We start from the raw sequence: 19256 nt of genomic DNA, 5'->3' as shown, positions 1-19256 counted from the left end.
ATCAAAGCAGCAGCAGAATGTCTTGAAGGAGACCTAGAAATGGTGACCAGGCATCTACATTTTTAACAAGACCCACAATTGCAGAAACAAAGCTTTATTTTTCCCCTCAAGATTTTCAGAATGTGGCCTTGCAGTATATGCTTGAATTCTGTAACTAAGTCTTTGTCTAACTTTTTCAGAAGAGATCTCTCCATTCAAGCCTTTACCTTTGCCTTTGCAAATTTTGGCTTTTTCCTTATTAATTTCTTGTTTTTTCTTATTTTGTTTAAGCTATCAGCACATTCCAGTACTGCATTATTGATCTGAAGAGCTAAACTATCCCCCCCTTATTTGGGGTTAAATTTGCTATCTGATACCTTAGTTTTAATCATAGATCCTTAAGGTTCCTAAGGTTATATTGCTAAAGAGAAAAACTGAGGAAATGTAAGAGGTCTAGGAGAACCATGTCTTTTACTAGAAATAAGGTATGTGCTTTACTGCCCTGTGTCTTTTTATGACATCCTATCACAATGTATCAGCAACAAAGATAAATGCTCATTTCTGTCTTTACAGATACAACAATCATTTTGTTAATATAAACTATGAGATGCTTTAAGAGCCCTTTGCACAAGACAAGTGGTATAGAAAAATGAGTCCAAATGGAGACTTTTATTGGCCACACAAGTCCTGTATAGCTCACATAACAAACAGATCACTTGCGGTCAGACAACTGAAAATGTACCCAGAGTGAGTGAGAAACGATAGCCTTTTGTAGTGCACAGCTGCTTTTGCCTGGACATTTTGAAATGGACACCAGTGCTGTTGAGAGTTGAAAGTTACCTTCTTGTGTGGAATTAGCTCATCAGGCTACCCACGTGACCTTAGACAAGGCATCTGACCTCACTGGGTTTCTCCTGCTTTCTTCCCAAGGCTGTCAGAAGGAGCAAAATACTCTTTGTGAAAGCACTTTTAAAAACAAAAGCTATTATATAACTACTTATTTCTGAATCCTAAATGATCACTCCCTGGGCCTGATAGCAATTGGAAAGCCTGGTAACTGATCACATTTCCCTTTTGGTTGTTCACAGACTTTGAAAAGCACCATACTTCTTCGAGACAGGGGTCTGAAATGATGAGGAAGATATCATCAGCTTTCTTGAAAGTGTTTTCAAGATCTAACACCAGTGTTCCGAAACCTTCCTCACCCTCACCCCCTCACCAGGACAGAAAGTGAGACTGTAACACCCAATAGCAATAAGCATGTTGACCTTCCTCAAAAAATAAATGGTTGTTAAAGCTGACATTGTGTCCTACACATTGATTCTTATAAATATTGAAAATAAGAGCAAAGAAAGCATAAAAAGGCAGTTGGAGAAAAGGAGGGTTTTGATAAATGCTTCTGACAAGCATTTTGGGATGAAAAGAGCAGCTTTGTGTCACATATAGATGCATCTAGCAGGTAGTGTGGGGTTGAAGCTCTGCTCTTGAGGGCCCTGCAGCCTTGCTGGGAAGATGATAACTAACTTCAAAGCAAAAGTGTGATACCAATAAAACAACGTGTCATCACATCTTTCAGGCACCCTAGGTGTTCAAAGAAGGGAGTCATCACTGTGGGCTGGAGTGGTCAGGATACATTTCCTGGAGGAACTGGAATTCAGACAATCCTCAAAGGACCGTTAGGATTAGGGAGGCCTTGACGGCATCAGGAAGGCTATCCCCTCAGGTCACACACCTGCATACACTGCTGCCATGCCTGAACAATTTAGCTCTGGCCCACAGGACATCCTACGATGATGGAAATGGTCTGTATCTGCTCAGTTTGGTACAGGAGGCACCAGCCCCTCGTGGCTATTGTCACTAGCATGACTGAGGAACCCAGTCTTTCCATTTTATTTCAGTTTAAATAGCCACATGTAGCTAGTGGTTCCCTTATCAGACAGCACAAGTCTAATTGGTACAAGGCCTCAGGGACAGCAGCCAACTCCAACTAGGTTGAAGGATTCCCTGAAAGTTCATTTCCAAAGTGTATCCTCAAACAAAGACGTATAGAGATCTAACTCCTCAGGAGGGCTTTGAAGCCTCCAGGCATCCTCTTGGTCCCTTTAAGAGACATGAACCACCAATGTGGCCAGAGAGGAGCTCATGGTTTCCAGTCATATTTGTGCCGCTGCACTTGTCAAAACCCAATTGATGGAGAAAGGATAAGCCCCATGGAGAACAGCAAAGTCAGGGAATCACAAATAGAAAATTGGAGCCTGCATCTGCCAGCTGGCCTCAAGCAGTACTTGGCTAGAAACGGCTTCCATGAGACAGAAACACATGAAGAAGATCACTCACTAGTCATTCTCATACCCCAGCTTTACCCAGGAATTTAGGTCAGTGGAAGGTCTCAGCCTTATACTAATGCCCAAGGGAAATATTTCTATGCAAGTAAATTTCCTTTATGCTGTACCTATAGTCCAGAAATGTTAACTGAAGTTTAATAAATAGAATGGCAGGCAGTTCTGCCCAAATATCACATATATCTAAATTGGGCTGCCTTCATCTCATTTTCTGTCCTTATATACTGAAGTTGATCACACGCGGCAGCATAAGTTCTAAAGTTAGCTTTTAAAGATCCACAATAATGACAAGCACTGATCTTACATAAGCCTTTGTTTTTATTAAAAAGTAATACCAAAAAATAAAATTTTTTTTTAAAGTAACAGCAATCTAGTTTGGAAATCTATAGTTATAAAAGCTACAGTGAAAAGTTTCCCTCTCCTCTCCCAGCTGTTGCCTGGTTCACCTCTCCCAAAGCAATCTCTATTACCAATGGGTCCAGTATCCTTCTCAGAGATAGGCTATGGATAACAAGTGTATTTTCATATGACTTTAGCAAGAAGTCTAATATCCTCCCTCAAAAAAGGCAGAAAACAGAGAGGAAGAGGGAGGGAGGTGAGAATGGATGGAGAGAATGCGTGCATGCTATCTGACAGCTACTATGTCCTAATATCACTGCATTCATAGTCTCAAATAAAGTCAGTCATTTTTTAAAATGCTCTTTTGTCTAATGAACTAAATGTCAAAAGGTGAGCACCAGAATGAGAGGAAAGGTGCTTACCATAGCTCTTCAAAGTCTGCTTGCCAAAATACATTAAGAATGTATGAGCTGGTAACTACAGTCCTTAGAGATAGAACCATTTAAATATTAAAAAAATGAGAGCACTAAAATTAACAATGCAGTGAAAGAAAATGCAAATTAGAATAACTCAAATGTATCACAATATATGTTTCAGAGAAGAAAAAAGGAATAAAATGATAAAAATCCAGTGTTGCCCAGATGTAGGAAATTACATTTGAACTCTACAGTGGTGAAAGTCGCTCAGTAGTGTCAGACTCTTTGCAACCCCATGGACTATAGCCTACCAGGCTTCTCCATTCATGGGATTTTCCAGGCAAGGGTACAGTGGTGACAATCCTACAAATTTGATCTTTCTGAAAAGCAATCTAACAATAAGATGAATTATGGTTCCAGCTGTACTTTTGGACCTGGTAACTACATTTAGGGAAATTTTGTCCAAGGGAATAATATAAAGTGAAAAAAAAATGTAAAAGACTATATAAAAATGTACATAGTATTACTATTAATTATGAAGAAAAAACAGTCCTAGTGGGACACGTGTGGTGTATTATCAGGAAAGAATGCTATACAGGCACTGAAAAATGACAAGAATAGTGAAAATATAAACACAAAGAAATGCAGATATGAAATAAGTAAAACCAGCACACAAATAAGATGTGAGCACAAAATAAGACCCTGTTCGGGCCTCCCCACACAGGGGCGCTGGAAGGGGAGGCATCAGTACTGACAGGAGCCATGGGAACACTGGGTTTGGTTTTCAAGGGTGCTGTATCAAGGGTGCTGTATCAGAAAAGCAAGAATTCAGACTTAGAACTCAGCATATGGGATTTAGAGGACTTCCCAAGTGGCTCAGTCGTAAAAGAATCCAGCTGCAATGCAGGAGACACAGGAGATGCAGGTTCAATCCCTGGGCAGGGAAGATCCCCTGGAGGAGGGCACGGCAACTCACTCCAGTATTCTTGCCTGGAGAAGCCCACTGTCAGAGGAGCCTGGCAGACTACAGTCTAGGGTTGCAGACTCAGACACGACTGTAGTGACTGAGCACACGCGCACACACACACACATACAGAATTTAACCCCCAGGTAAGAACTGCAGGGGGTGGGCAGTTTCCACTGAGGTGGCTCACAGAAGACTGGAGAAAGTGCTGGTCACCACTAAGCAAAGTAGAAACACCTGAGCTGTCCTGGCAAAGGACCAAGGAAGGAATTAAGAGGCCAAGGGGAGTAGGTATCCTGGAGAAGAGAGATTACATGAGGTAAGAAACCTCACCAGAGGGTAGTATTCCATAGCAGGGTCCAGAGGATATCCCATTCACCGAGGCACACATTGGTGAGAGGGGCACCAGTATCATTAGGTTCAGAGGTGGCCTCCTCTGCAGGCCAGGGATGGCTGTAAGAGACCATCACAGAGCTGGGGCCCCACAGTAATAAAAACCTAGGAAGTGCCAAAGAATTGATACTTTTGAACTGTGGTGGTGAAGACTCTTGAGAGTCCCCTGGACTGCAAGGAGATCAAACCAGTCAATCATAAAGGAAATCAATCCTGAATAGTATTGGAAGGACTGATGCTGAAGCTGAGGCTCCAATACTGTGGCCACCTGATGCAAAGACCTGACTCATTAGAAAAGCCCCTTGAGCTGGGAAAGACTGACGGTGGGAGAAGAAGGGGGCAACAGAGGATGAGATGGTTGGATGGCATCACTGACTCGATGGACATGAGTTTGAGCAAGCTCCAGTTGGTGATGGACAGGGAAGCCTGGTGTGCCTCAGTCCACGGGGTTGCAGAGTCGGACATGACTGAGTAACTGAACTGAACTGAACTGAGTGGTGCTTATCCACCAGAAGCCAGGAAGACACAAATACTAAAGTGAACCTCAAGGTCAGAAGGGCAGCCAAGCAGGCTTCACCCACATGGGCTCATGGAAATGGCGCAAATGGACCATGGTGTCCCTAGAAGCAATACAGAGAGCAACCAAGGGTTATCACTCAAGATCTACAAGCTGAAAAAGGCAAAAGTGGAGAAACAGGGGGCCAAGGGAGGTTCTCCCCAATAAAAAGTCCAAATTCCTTGCTCAATTTCCAGACATCAGTCCATCCTCAGATCTAGAAGAGGTAGCGGGGCCCCTAGAAGGAAGGACAATGCCATGTAATGCTTCTCCCAGCACTAACTAATGAAGGGACCTAAAGCCACTCATTTGGGTGTATGTACACTGGGGCAAGAATAGCCAGACATTTGAATACTGGATGCAAGATATACATGGCATATGTAGATATATACACACATACATATATGTATACCCTGTTTCTCTGATAAAACCCTAATTGATACATAAATCAAATACATATTCCATGGAGATGCAGTAGATCAGCACTGCTGTTGAACACCTGACTGATGCAGACAGTGGTAGGCTCTACGGTAACTCTGCACCTATGGCCATATGGGGATTCCTGTATGACCAGCTGAAGGAGGAAACAGCTTGAGCCTGGTTTACAGATGGGCCAGCACTCAATATCTAAGTACAAAACAAAGATGGGTGGTATCTATATAACAGCAGATACGTTCATGGGGGAGAAGGAACATTTTTCCAGTGGATGGAACAAGCAGGGCACTTGACTTGGTGTGGAAAAAGTGACCCAAAGTGAGACCGTTTATTGAATACATAAGATTCCTGGAAGTGGCCAATGGCTTGACCATCCAATTGGAAGCCTGGAAGGAAAAGGGCTGGAAGATCAGAGACAAGGCAATCTGATGCAAAGGCCATGGACTGACACATGGGAGCATGCAAAGTGTGAAGATTTCTGTATCATATGTTAACAACCACCAGAAAACATCTGTTATGGAAAAGGCACTGAACTACCAGGCAGACACAATGACTCAGCCAGGTGCAGGGGCCTTCATCAGTTACTACACAACTGGCATGATGGACACGAGCAGAGTGGTCACGATGACTGACAGAAGTCCAGCAGCAAGGATGCCTGTTTACCAAGGCTCATCTAACTGGGACTCCTCTGACAGGTGACTCTTGATCAAGGGCTCACCACTGGTCTTGCTGAAATATTCTTATAACTCCATTGCTGTCTAAGACTTCCTACGTAACTTCCTTCTTTCCCTCCCTTTCTACTCCAGAAGTTAGACATACATCATAGTCTGACAGCTTTCCCAATCTCCACCAGCTCCCTCCCCACTCTCCATCATGGACATCCCAACCACCAAATTTCTTGCACATCTTATCTAGGACCCATACAAACATACCAGTTAATCTAACTTGGTACATTCACTATTAAAGCTCTAGTCCTCTGTTTTACAGTGTCAGAAATTTCATTTCAATAATTCAGCAGAAGTATTAAGGTTTTGTGGACTGTTCCTATCAAACTCATAAAGGATTGATTAAATAAATAGAATAAAATAAATAAATAAAAGGAATCTCAAAATGAGAAAGAACTACCCAGCAGACCAGACAGATATGCAATGGAGCTGACAAAGTGTTTCCACCTCACCAAGAGCTACTCGTAAAGCAGACTAAGCACAGAGGCAGGTTGGTATACCTGAAACATGAAAAGGGAGCTGGCTAGCCAAAAGGTGGAAACCCACATGTCTATCCATTCAGGAGTGGCAAACAAAACATGGAATATCCATACAATGGGACATTATCCATAAAAACAAAGAGGTGTCTGGAGAAGGGAATGGCTACCCACTCCAATATTCTTGCCTGGAGAATTCCATGGACAGAGGAGCCTGGAAGGCTACAGTTCATGGGATCACAAAGAGTTGGACATGACTGAGTAACACTTTCACTGATACAATATAGATGCACCTCAAAAATATTATACTAAGTGAAAGGCACCAAACACAAAAGGCCACATGTATGATTCCACCTACATGAAATGTCCAAAATAGGTAAATCTACAGGGACTGAAAGCAGATTGGTAGTTGCCAGGGACAAGGAGGAGGAGGGGATGGGGAGGAGCTGCTTAATGGGTATATAGGGTTTCATTTTGGGGTGATGAAAATATTTTGGAACTAGATAGGGTTGGTGGTTTTATAACACTGTCAATGTACCAAACTGCACTGAATGTTCCCTTTAAAATGGTTAATTTCAAGATAAATATCGTATACTAACGCATATATACAGAATCTAGAAAGATGGTACTGATGAACTTGCAAGGCAGCCATGGTTGAAATATAGAAAACAGACTTATGGACACGGTGAGATGGGAGGAGAGGGTGATATGTACGGAGAGTAACATGGAAACTTTCAATAACATGTAAAATAGATAGCCAATGGGAATTTACTGTTATGTCTCAGGGAACTCAAACAGGGGCTCTGTATCAACCTAGAGGGTTGGGATGGGGAGGGAGATGGGAGGTTCAAGAGGGAGGGGACATATGTACACCTATGGCTGATTCATGCTGATGTGTGACAGAAAACAAAATTCTGTAAAGCAATTATCCTTAAATTAAAAAATAAAATTTTTTTAAATGGTTAATTTCATGTGAATTTCTCAATAAAATAAATACATAAATAAGTTACAAGGAAAAAAATGTAGACATATCAACAAAACAAAAATTGCAAAATTAAAAAAAGATCTCTACAATTTCAAAAAACAGGGGGCATGTAGGCAAAAATAAGGAAGGAGCAGACTGATGTTAAGAATCCTTATCACATTCATAGCAACCTGTCTGAACCTAGTTAAGCCACACTTCTCTGCTCAGTGGTTACAGCTGCCAACTGGAAGGGTTCTTAACATGTAGCACAAAGACTGGAATTCTAGAACTGTCTGGTATTTCCCCTTCCTGGCCATTTCATCCTAAATTGGGGTCATGAATTCAACGGCCATATTTATGAACCCAGATTTAGAATACATGCTCTGGTAAGTACCAAAAGTACCGAGTATACTCCCAGGGACAATGGATTCTGCTCAAAAATCCAGGACATTTAGCTGTTAAAAAACTACAGCTCTTTTGATGATTCTTATACTCAAGGGATCAAAAGAATTCATTCTCAGAGACTTTACATGTAAAAACAGTAAAAGAATAACTGAATTTCATTGTATTTGAAAAATACAGTTCATTTTTAATTCTACTGTGCTGAATAGCTGAACAGGCTGCGGCATCAGTGATGCCTGCGCTCCCTGGGATTAGAGGACTCCCGGTCCCGGGAGTGCCGGGACCTTTTGTGCCGGTGGGATTTATCTCGGCTCCTACTTCTACTCCTGTGACTACGCCCCACAGAGCGCCTGTCATGCCGCCCCTCAGAGCGCCTGTCATGCCGCCCCTCAGAGCGCCTGTCATGACGTCTGGAATGCATGTCTGAGCTTCGACCTCTGTCTCTCTCCCTGTGCCTGTCTTCTCTCTCTTCCCTCCTGCTTGATGACTTATGTTCGTGCTTGGACTTCTCCTTCCTTGGCTCCCTCTCTTGGTCCTCCGTTCCACCACGGCAGGTCGTCCTGACCTCAGGGGAACTGGGGTGGGACTTCTGCACCTCCCTGGACTCTGACTTCTGACCCTTCTCTGCCTTCTCTGAGTGCTTGCCACTGTGCTTTTTAGAGCCAGGGTCATCCTTTTCCTTTATCATCTTGCTTCTGGGCAATGAAGAGGAGGCTGGCTGCTCTGCCTGTACCTCCCGGCCAGTCTTCTCTTTGTCTTTCTTTTTTTTCTTTTTTTCCTTTTTGTCTGGAGGAAAAGAGGGGCACAATCAGTAAGAAAAAGAAGATGGAAAAGATGAAGGACATACAAAAGGAAAGCATGTTTGGCAGCAGCGTGAAACACTCACGGTCTCTATTTCTAGAAAAGTGCCTCCAAGAAGCCAAGCTGGATGTCTGTCACACTTAATATGTCAGGTTGCTGTATAAGGGAACTCCAGTTTTTAATTCTCTCTCTAAATATCCTACCCAAACAGTCACATTGTTAGTTACCAGAGGGTTAGGACTTCAGTGTATGCATTTTGGTGGCCAGAATTTAGCCCACAGCATTAGTCTTCTGCTGATACTTCTCCTTTCCCAGTTAAAGTAAGGTTCCCCACACCTGCCCCCTTCACACTTGAGAACTGACTACCAACTCTCTGTGAAGGCTAAGAAGAGCAAACACTAAGCCTACCCAGAATCTTCTCATAAGCCTTAACCATTTACCTTTTTTGTGTTTTTTGGTGGGTTTCTCATCTTCAGAGCCCTCAGATGAACTTGGTGGAGGAGTATGAGCCCCACAGCCCCTCTCCTGCAGCTCTCTGGTCACCTCATCCATTTCTTCTGAGTCCTTAGGAACTCGATAGTTAGATACATGATCCACTCGGATAGTTCTCCCTTTGATCTAAGACAGACGGGCAATGCTTTAGCAAATAGCTAACTCCTTGCTACCAAACACAGCCTTCTATCTATTTGAACCCAGATGCAGAAATCCATGATTTGAACCATTCCCATTACCCTCTTGTTAATTCTGTTTCTCAGAAAATCTCAAAAGCAGACCTACTCAACTGATGTGTCACAGCACACATCCCTACACATTCGCTTAGCCCTAGGGGCAGTCAGGTGGAGCCTGGGGCAGCTGGAGATCCTGGGAGCCTCATAAGTTTATCCCAGAGTTCTATATAAATATCTCCATGTTATAAGTGTGCCATGAAGTGAAAAGAGCCTGGGAAGTACTGCCCCAAAGCATAAGCAGCATGGAAAACTGCAAGAGTTTAGATGCACAAACATGAATTACCTTCTATCTGTAACATTAATTTACAGTGAAACGCACTGTGAAAAAGCCTGGAAGCTAAAGGGAATTCCTAAAATTCAGCTCAATGCTACAGCTGCTTTCTCAACACAACTGGATGAGGCCAAAGCAGAACAATAGCTGGGAGGGGGTAAGGAATCTAGAAAGGACTACTTTCTTTTCTCTTAAGCCCTCACTCCTTGCTCCACCCCCACCACACTGGAACCACTGGCTCATGCTGATACTATCACTGTGAACCACAACTCTCCAGGTGAACAACAAAAAATAAAACCCTCACTTAAAACAAAAACATTCAGGCAGATACAGACTTATTCTACAGGCAATGCCATCAGAAATTTGAAATGTCTGGCTCTTACTGTTCCATTCAAGAGCAAGTTTTTACTCTTACCCCTAAGCCCGAGTACTTTCACCTATCCCATTCCACCATAAAAGGTAGAATAAAGTCACCTTTTATGGTGACTTCCTTTCACTGCTGGTGCAATCAGTGACAAATTCTCCAAGTCAAGAGTCACCCCTTCAACCTGTGACAATGCTCATTCAATGGCAGTGCTTTTCCTAAATGAGCACAGGGAGCATGTGGAACATAGATAACCCTGACTTGCCCCATCCCCTTCTCATGTCTCTCTCATGTCATCACTTACCCTGTCTCACTTACAAGGGTGGAGGAGAGAGAATAGAGGACAGAAAACTTCAGAATGAGTTACTTTCATAGAATTTGTCATCAGATTTTAACTAGAGAATTTTCAGGGCCCAGTACTGCTAAGTCAGTGACATACATGACTATGTCCTCAGCCACGAAACCATGATAGAACCCCAAATTCCCTGATACAGGACAGCATGAAATAGCAGTGTTTGCTCTCCAATATAGCAGAAATGAGAGTGAAGTGTGAGGAGGAAAAGGTGAGAGACAGATGCCTGGTTGGGTGCAAGATGAAGGGGAGTGGGGGGTCACGGTACCTATGCTCCTGAGGACATAGCTTGCTAAGAGATGGGGAAAAAGAATGCGTGCTGACAGGGTCATGAGCCAATGGAATTATTTCCTGGGGTCATTTCCCGGTCAGTATGTCCCCACACCTCTGCAACCCAGCTGACCAGTATTGCCCTTGAGCCTGTAGTCATCAGCTGGGAAATGAAACTGAAACCCTACACAATGGAAAAGTTCTGCTCAGTAAGCATACTCACCTTGATCCCATTAAAATTGTCAACAGCCAGAATTGTGCTCCTCTGGTCTTCATAGCAGAGGAAACAGAATCCTTTGGATTTCCCAGTCTTCTTGTCCCGTACCAGATTAATGTTAACAATCTCCCCGTATCTATTTAATTCATAAAAGAGTAAAACACTATTGATTTAAAATGTAAAAACTTTCAGATCAGATGACAAAACAGAATTCAAATAATATAATCTGTACAGGAGACACACTGAGAACAAGATGACAAAGAAAGGTTAAAAATTAAAAGTTAGAAAAAGATATATCAAGAACACCTAATTTAAAAAATGGGTGGTAGTATTAAGATCAAAGATGAACTCAAGGCCAACCAAAAAAAACATTTAAATGTGACTAAGAGGGCTCTTTTACTCAGAACAAGGTCCTAATACATAAGTCATGAAATTTTATACATGTTAACACATTCAAAATTTTAATTAAAAACACAAAGAGCAACTAAGAGTGAAAGTTATGAGAGATTTTAATACACCACTTTGAGTTCACAACACATAAAATTGAGAAAAATAAGTCAGAGGAATTAATATAAATTTATATAACTACAAATAAATATATACTTAATAATATAACAATTACATTGTTAAAAATATTAACATCAGACTAGTAGATATACAGATATATTTGATTGTACAAAAAGAGTTTCTTCTCAAGAATCCATGAAGCACATATTAAAATTGACTGTAGACAAGATCTCAAAGTAAACCCCAATCATCTCCAAAAACAGCACAGACCATGTTCTCCAATCATAATGTGAAACAGCTGGGAACAATAATTTCAAAACAAAAAATGCCCTAACTAGAACTTGAAACCTATTCTCCAGGCTAACTACTGGATGAAAGAGAAAGTGAAATAAAATAAAGAAATCATGGTAGACTATTTAGAAAACAACAAAAATGGGAATATATACCAAAACTTAGTGACTATGTGTGTTAGCCGCTCAGTCTTGTCTGACTCTTTGTGACCCCATGCACTATAGCCCGCCAGGCTCCTCTGTCCATGGAATTCTCCAGACAAGAATACTGGAGTGGGTTACTGTTTCCTTCTCCAGGGGATCTTCCTGAACCAGGGATCAAACCCAGATCTCCTGCATTGCAGGCAGATGCTTTACCACCTGAGCTACTAGGGAAGCCCACCAAAACTTACAGGATGTGGCTAAAACCACACTCAGGAAAATCTGTAACATTAAAGGATTTTATTGTTAAAAAGGAAAGGGGAATTCCCTGGCAGTCACAGTGGTCAGGACTTGGTGCTTTCACTGCCAGGGTCCAGGTTCAAACCCTGGTCAGGGAACTAAGATCCCATAAGCCACTGGGGAGTGGGAGAGAGTAAATCTAAGGAACGTAGGTGGAAGTTAACAAAGACATAATTTAATTAAAAAGAAGATAGAAAAAATTCTCATTATACAAATTCCAGAAAAGTTAAAGCTTCATAAATTTAAAACTACAGTCATAAAAATACAACAGTAATTGATGGAAATGTTATAACATGATCACATACATACACCTCAGCCCAAAATCTAGCATCTTACTTAAAAGAAAACACTAGAAATGATTCAACTATGGTATTCAACTATTTAACACTATTTAATATTGTAGGTATTGGCCCATGCAATTAGACAGGAGAAAACAGATATAAAAAAAGAGTAAATATATGTGTATGTATAACTGACTCATTTGGCTGCACAGCAGAAACTAATACAACACTGTAAATCAACTATAATTTTAAAAATTAATTAAAACATGAAAAAGTAAAGCTATCTCTGTATGAAGATTATATATGATGATATATATAGAAAACCCAAGAGAAGCAATGATAAACAATGATAAAAACAAACAATATAACAAATCTGTAGGATAACAGGATATAAAGTTAACAAAAATAAACCACTCTCTTACAAACAATAATCATAAGATATAAGGAAAGAGGAACCCCATTTGTAACAGCAACAACAAAAAGATAAAATACTTAGAGATAAATTTAACAACAAGCAATGTACAAGGTCTATGCAAAGAAAACTCTTAAAAACTACTGAAAGACACAAACCCAGTTTTCAATAAATATAAAGACATCTCTTTTTCTTGCATAAGATGATTCAACATTATAAAGATATCAAAATCACCTCCCAAGCTAATACTTCTGTATAAGGGTGACACTCCAACATGCTGGGGGAAAATATGGAGTTTTAAATAAATGCTGTTGGGACTAGATAGCCATTTGAAAAAATATGAAATTGGGTCCATATCTCACACTACACATCAGAATAACTCTAAATGGATCAGATATTTCTGATGAGTGGGAAGAAATACTTTCTAATTATGACTCATATCCAGAAGCAATAAAAGACTGATAAATTTGACCACATGAAATACTTAGAGGACAGACTATACAGGGACAGCATGAGGGAGTTTGGGGGATGATGGAATGGTCCTTCATCCTAATTGTGAGGGTGATTACACAAATCTATTCAAGTATTAAAAAAAAACTCATAGGACTGTACATCCCCTAAAAAAATCAATGTTACCATAAGATCATTTAAACATACGAATAGATGAATGCATAAAAATTTAAAAATAATAATTTTGCAAAGAAAAAAAATCACAACAAGCAAAGTCAAATGACAAACTAGGAGAAAACGTCTGCAATTTACATCACAGACTAAGGCTAGAAAGCCATTTTTTTTTCCTTTTGCTATAAAGGACATTATCAGGACAACTGAAAGTCAAATAAAGTCTATAGATTAGATAACAGTGTAACAGTGTTGATTTCCTGAATTTGATTACTATCCTGAAGTTAAATGTCCTGGTATTTTGGGAAATACACACTGAAGAATTTAGGGGTAAAAAAAAAAAGAATTTATGGGTAAATGTGCATCATGTCTGCAATTGATCCCCAAATGGTTCAGAAAAAAAATAATATGCATATAGGTGGAAAGAAATAACAAAGCAAATGTGATAAAATGCTAACATCTGGGGACTCTGAGTAAAGGGGATATAGGTATTCTTTATTCTATTTCATAACTTTCCTGTTTTAACCGAGAAACTATTTCAAGTATTTCAAAATAAAAAGTAAAAGAAAAAAGAATATAGGAGCTGGCTTGACAGGATAAGTACAGACCAAACTGGGACAGTTTGAGCATCAAGAAATAATAATAATGGCAATGTAGTATAACACATCAAATTAAAAAAATAAGTCCACAGCAATACAATACACGATAAAGTGTTAAAAACAATAAGTTAATATCCTTAATACATGAAGGGCTCTTGTAAAATCAGTAGGAAAATGAGGAACACACCAACAGGGAAAAAATAGGCAAATGATCTTAATAGACAATTTACAAAGAAAAAGAATAAGGGCCTATAAATCTACGAAGAGATGTTCAACCTCCCTGATGATGAAATAAAGGCAAAGTAAAATAATAATGAAAAGTCATATGGCAATATTTTCTTAAAATAACCATTATTGATTAGGATTCAGGAAAATGAGCATTCCAGTCAGAGTGAAAACTGATACAACTTTTTCAGAGAGTAATTTGACAATGTTTATAAATTAATTTCATGAAGGAAACCATCAGGGAGGCATACAAAGATGTATATATCACAATGTACACTGCAGTATAATTCATAACAGCAAAATACTGGAAATAATGCCCAACATTGAAAAGAAGACAATAAATACACAAAGATGTTAACATTTTTTCCTTAAAGTACATTCTTACTTTATTCTTCATACTTTTTTCTTTTTCCCAAATGTTCTACAACAACTATACATTACTCTGATAATCAGAAAACAAAGTATTTTTTGAAAGCCACTGTTATCAGTGACACAGGTAATCTTCATGGAGAGCAATGTGTGGAGCCAAAACAGAGAACTGGAATAAACACACACACTAGTGATCATCACTCAATGCAAATAAGACAAAAACAGCTCCCAGGTGAAAAACTGGACTAGGCACAGCTACCACAAAGGGGTGGAAGTTATAGGCTGTACCTACTGTGAACTTCCCAATACCCAAGAGTTGGAAGAAGCAGCCTTAGGCCCTGCTAGGGCCCTCTACCATGGCCTTTTTCTTGCCCAGTTTCTTTCCCACAGCCTTCTGTCCTATATATGGCCCAACCAGTCAGCCGGGGACCTCTGCCCACTGGATGGTCCAACCATTCCCTGCCATGGCAATGCCTCTGCCAGGGTGTGCCAGCCACTGTCTGCTTGCCCAACCTCTTTTATCATGGTCCTCTGCCTGAGGACTCCACAGTCCAGGGGTCATGGCTCTCTGCTGCTGTGAGCTGCCAAGGCCTTCTGGCATCTATGGACTAACTACTCTGTGTAGCTTTGGGGTTGTACCCAACCCCTCTCCTACTGGCTGCCACTACTAGTGTGAGCTGCCAAGCCTCTCTCCCACCGATTGCTGCTGCTATCACCCCATAGCAGAATGAAGAATACAAGGTTCTCCTATTCATTCTTATCCCTCATCAGCCTGTGATTCTTAGTCTCCAGTTAAAGAGACTGGCTCTGCTCACTAACCTTACACTCAACTAGAAACAAACAACAACAATGAAAAAACTACTGCCTAAACCTTTTGCTTTTTTCCCAGTTCCTCTGTGCTTTGTCCTAATCCTACAGTGCCACACAGGTGTGGGCCCAGAATGGCCCCATGATCATGAGTTACCACTATTTTATAAGAGCCCAAGGAGACGGGCCAACAGAGTACCTCCCCAGGAGTTCCAGTCTGTTCCAGTGGAGGCCTCAGTGAAAAGGCAATAAAAATAGACCAGAATCTCCAAGACAGGCTCCTATATCAACCAACTTCTTGGATTTGGCACATTGGAGAGTTCCAGAACCATGTCCTGGGACTGATCTAGACTAGAACAGAAGCTCCAGGCCTCCCCATGCAGGGAGGCCAGTCAGTCTAGAGTTAAAATAAATGGGCTTTTGTGATGCCATAAAATGCATTACAGAAGCAAATTATTCTGAGACCCAGAAGGTAAGAAATAAAAAGTGACTTACTAAAAAGAAGGAAAAAAGGTGACTTACTGTGAGAACACACAGATGATGTCCCCTTCAGTCAGTTCATAAGGAAGTCCCCCTCAAAAAGAAAAACACATTTCAGTTCAGCAGACACTTAGCAAGTGTCTACTATGTACCATGCATGCACTAGGCCAGGCACTGGAATGCAAATCAGAATAAGCAACCGGGCCTTCCCTCAAAGAACCTAGTCTAATGCAATGACAGAAGGACATAGAAGATGTAGCAGTAACACATAAAAAGGAGTGATTAACTTTGAGTGGAAAAGCTGGGGTCACCCCTAACCAAACTAACCCCCTCACACCCAAAATCTTCTGGACAAAGCAGATAGTTTCCAGCACAAAACTTGGCTTCCACAAACATATCTTGAACTCATGTGCTGTCTATCTGCAAATTCACAGCTAAGGTCCAAAATCAGTTTAAATATGCAAATATTAACCCCACCTCACAAAGACTAAGCATTATAAAGTCAATTGCTAAGCATTTCATAGGAAATAAATTTCCCTGCAAATGTTTCCTTCCTCATCAATAGAATGAGGATATTACAGTTCTAACGTCACAGAATTGTTATACTAGTTAAATAAATGGAAATAAAATGCTTAAAACAATGTCTGGTGCAATAACCTCTTTGAATAAATTGTCAAATTACCGCATGTGACACTAAGTGAATTAGCGATGGTGATATGGCCACAGATAGAAGCCAGGAGATAATTAGATGAGGAAAATAAATTCTGAGGGAAAGAAAACGAGGAGGGGAGGGAGTCGGCAGTAATATGAGATAGGAGCTAAGACCATGAGTTCTAGAGTCCCATAGTTTTGGCTGTTCCACTTCCTAAGCTATGTGACCTGCAGTCATTAACTTCTCTGCACCTGTTTCTTTAGCTGTATAAATGGGGAGGGACAGGGGGATGATGATAACGGTCTCTGAGAAACCAAGTGGCACGATTCTCAGCACAGTGAACGGCCGGCAGTACCTATTAGGAGCACTGACTTGGCAGAGACAGCAAACTAGAAATGGGGAGAAAACAGACAAGGAAAACCCCGGGAGACAGCGGAAGGGAATAAATGTGGGTGGTGAATATCGGGAGGAATGAAAGGCGGGAACGCTGAAATGTTAGGAAGCAGGGCAGGAAAGGAGGCGCCCTACGGGAAGAAAACGTGGGCCTCACCCAGGAAGATCCAAGCGCTGTCTTTGTACTCGGAGTGCCAAGACACCTTCTCCGCCACCCCCAGTTGGACCTCACGCTCATTCAGCTCATTAATCAGCTTCACTTTAGTTAAAGGGCTGTAACCGAAGGAAAAGCGGACATGTAAGCGCGCCCCGGCCTGAGGTAAAACCGAACAAAACCGAGAGACTAATTTTCTAGACTCCCCGCCTCTCCCGCCCGTCAGCCCCGCAGATGCTCTACCACCTCAGCCCCAGTGGGCTGCCCCCGGGCACCAGTTCCCCCGACCCCTCCTCAGAGGGCAGTGGAGGCCTTACTTCATCTCCGCGGGTTCGGCCTCAGAACCTAGGAAGCGACTTCCGGGAGAAGCCGCAAGACGCATGCGCGGTCCCGGCGCCTCGCGCCCATTGGCTGCCGCGGAGCTTGCGCCGGAAGAGAGCTGGCGCGCCGGGGGCGTAGCGCTTGAGCGCTAGAGCCCGAAGCGGCTTTCCTTGTTCGGGGGAGCTCGCTCTTTAATCGGAGAGTTTTTCTCTGGTCCGTTCGTACGTTCCTCCGTAAAATTGGGCAAGGGTGCGAGCCTGGTTCTATTCCAGGACTCCTAGCTCCTGGACGACACCTGGCATTGATTAGGTTAGCTACAAATGTTTGCTGAATTAAGACTGAAAAAGTGCTTGATACGGCGACTTGAATCCTAGCCTTCGCTCCCAAATTCCGCCTCCATCCTTCACTCCCAGTCAGTAATTCACACGCGCACCCCCAGCAAAGCATCCTTGTTCAAGAGTGACGGCAGAAAAGTAAAGAAGATATGTGAGAGGGTGAATCTTTTTTTTTTTTCTCTCAAATCCCAATGCATAGGCAACTGACAAGTATACCTCTGTAGGCTGAATTGAATACCCAGATTTGTGTGAAAAGCTGCTACCCCTTTTCCACAGTCTCCTACGGGAGGTAGAAATTCGTATTGTTAAATTAATAGCTAACAGTTGAGCAGACAATACTAAATTGTGTGCTAATCAATTTATATGCATTGGCTTTCTATCCTCACAACAGCCCTGTGATGTCTGTGATACAATTATTCTCTCCATTTTGTAGAAGAAACTGAGGTTCAAAGGAGTTAAATATTAATGGTTTAAAAGGTACTCTGTCTACCCATCAGGTCTGGTTGATTTATGAATCCATACTGAGCATCTGTATATGTTCTGTACAGCAAGTCTGTAGACAGAATTGTAAGGTTGGGTTCTTTGCCTTCAAAGAGCTGATGATATCATTGAGCATACAGGATATATCTGCTTGATAGATTTCACTCCAGAAATAATCAGGAACCTGTAGAAGAGGTGGTGACATATAATGTGTAAATAAACCATATTGAAGATTTAAATCCATCTTGCACATGTCCACATCAGTATCTGGTCTTAGACCATGCATGGTCTAAAAGTGAAATTCCAGAGCTGTGTAGTTCTCTGTGTAGGCCTAGCTCAGAATCCCTGAAACTAGCCACTTCATAAAAGTACTTTGATGATGACGGTGATGATGACAACTGTACCCTCAGTGGTTCACCATGTACCCAATGTCTTGCTAAGAAGCAGAACAGAATCTGCCCATAAATGACAGTTTCTCTTCATTCATTCTGTGTCTCTTCCCTTCCCCCACTCCAACCCAGCTATTCATTAACTTGGTAGAATTACATTGGCAATGAAAACTAAACAGTGACAGATTGCACAGGGGTTTTATCTGCTCCTGGAAACCTTAGGTTGCCTAGTTGTAGGGCTGAAGTAGTCACTGCAAAGTGGTAAACTAGCTTGCAGCATTATCTGGCTGAATTCTTCCAGCAACTGTGAAATGGGAGAATTGGAGCAATACCTAGGCTTTGGTCATCAGAGTTCAAAAGGAAGCTGAAGCAAAAGAGAAGAGTAAGACCAACCAAATAACAGACACCTGGGATGGCAAACTCTGGTCCTCCTCTCAGACATTAAATTCAGAGGGTCCTCTGGATTCTCCTCCGCTTTCCACTCAGACTTATGGAAATCTAGGCAT

General features: G+C 41.5%; 2 protein-coding genes across 2 annotated transcripts in view; one reads left to right on the top strand and one right to left on the bottom strand.

The window, feature by feature from the left end:
* The window catches only part of LOC133052602 (fibrous sheath-interacting protein 2-like), a 77668-nt gene extending 74897 nt beyond the window's left edge, over positions 1–2771 (top strand). Inside the window, exon 20 of the mRNA XM_061137533.1 lies at positions 1068–2771. Coding sequence (XP_060993516.1) covers positions 1068–1213 — 146 coding nt within the window. The 3' untranslated portion in view covers positions 1214–2771. The remainder of the gene's footprint in view (positions 1–1067) is intronic.
* A 5351-nt stretch (positions 2772–8122) lies between these two features.
* Positions 8123–17607, bottom strand: RBMX2 (RNA binding motif protein X-linked 2). Its single transcript, XM_061137108.1, has 6 exons — positions 17543–17607; positions 17229–17344; positions 16069–16120; positions 11001–11130; positions 9233–9410; positions 8123–8777 (listed from the first exon to the last, which is right to left on the bottom strand). Exons 1-6 carry the CDS (start codon positions 17605–17607, stop codon positions 8218–8220), a joined length of 1101 nt encoding a protein of 366 aa, XP_060993091.1. The 3' UTR covers positions 8123–8217.
* Between the last annotated feature and the right edge of the window lie 1649 nt (positions 17608–19256).

Source organism: Dama dama, chromosome X (assembly GCF_033118175.1).
Source record: "Dama dama isolate Ldn47 chromosome X, ASM3311817v1, whole genome shotgun sequence".
In the NCBI taxonomy this organism is placed as follows: Eukaryota; Metazoa; Chordata; class Mammalia; order Artiodactyla; family Cervidae; genus Dama; species Dama dama.
This window is presented reverse-complemented; position numbering and strand designations above follow the sequence as displayed.

Coding starts and splice junctions, on each gene's coding strand:
- RBMX2 (XM_061137108.1), bottom strand. CDS start 17,607: ATGCGTCTTGCGGCTTCTCCCGGAAGTCGCTTCCTAGGTTCTGAGGCC. Junction 9,411..11,000: donor ACAATTTTAATGGGATCAAG/GTGAGTATGCTT, acceptor CGTCTGTCTTAG/ATCAAAGGGAGAACTATCCG. Junction 8,778..9,232: donor CACCAAAAAACACAAAAAAG/GTAAATGGTTAA, acceptor CTTTTCCTCCAG/ACAAAAAGGAAAAAAAGAAA.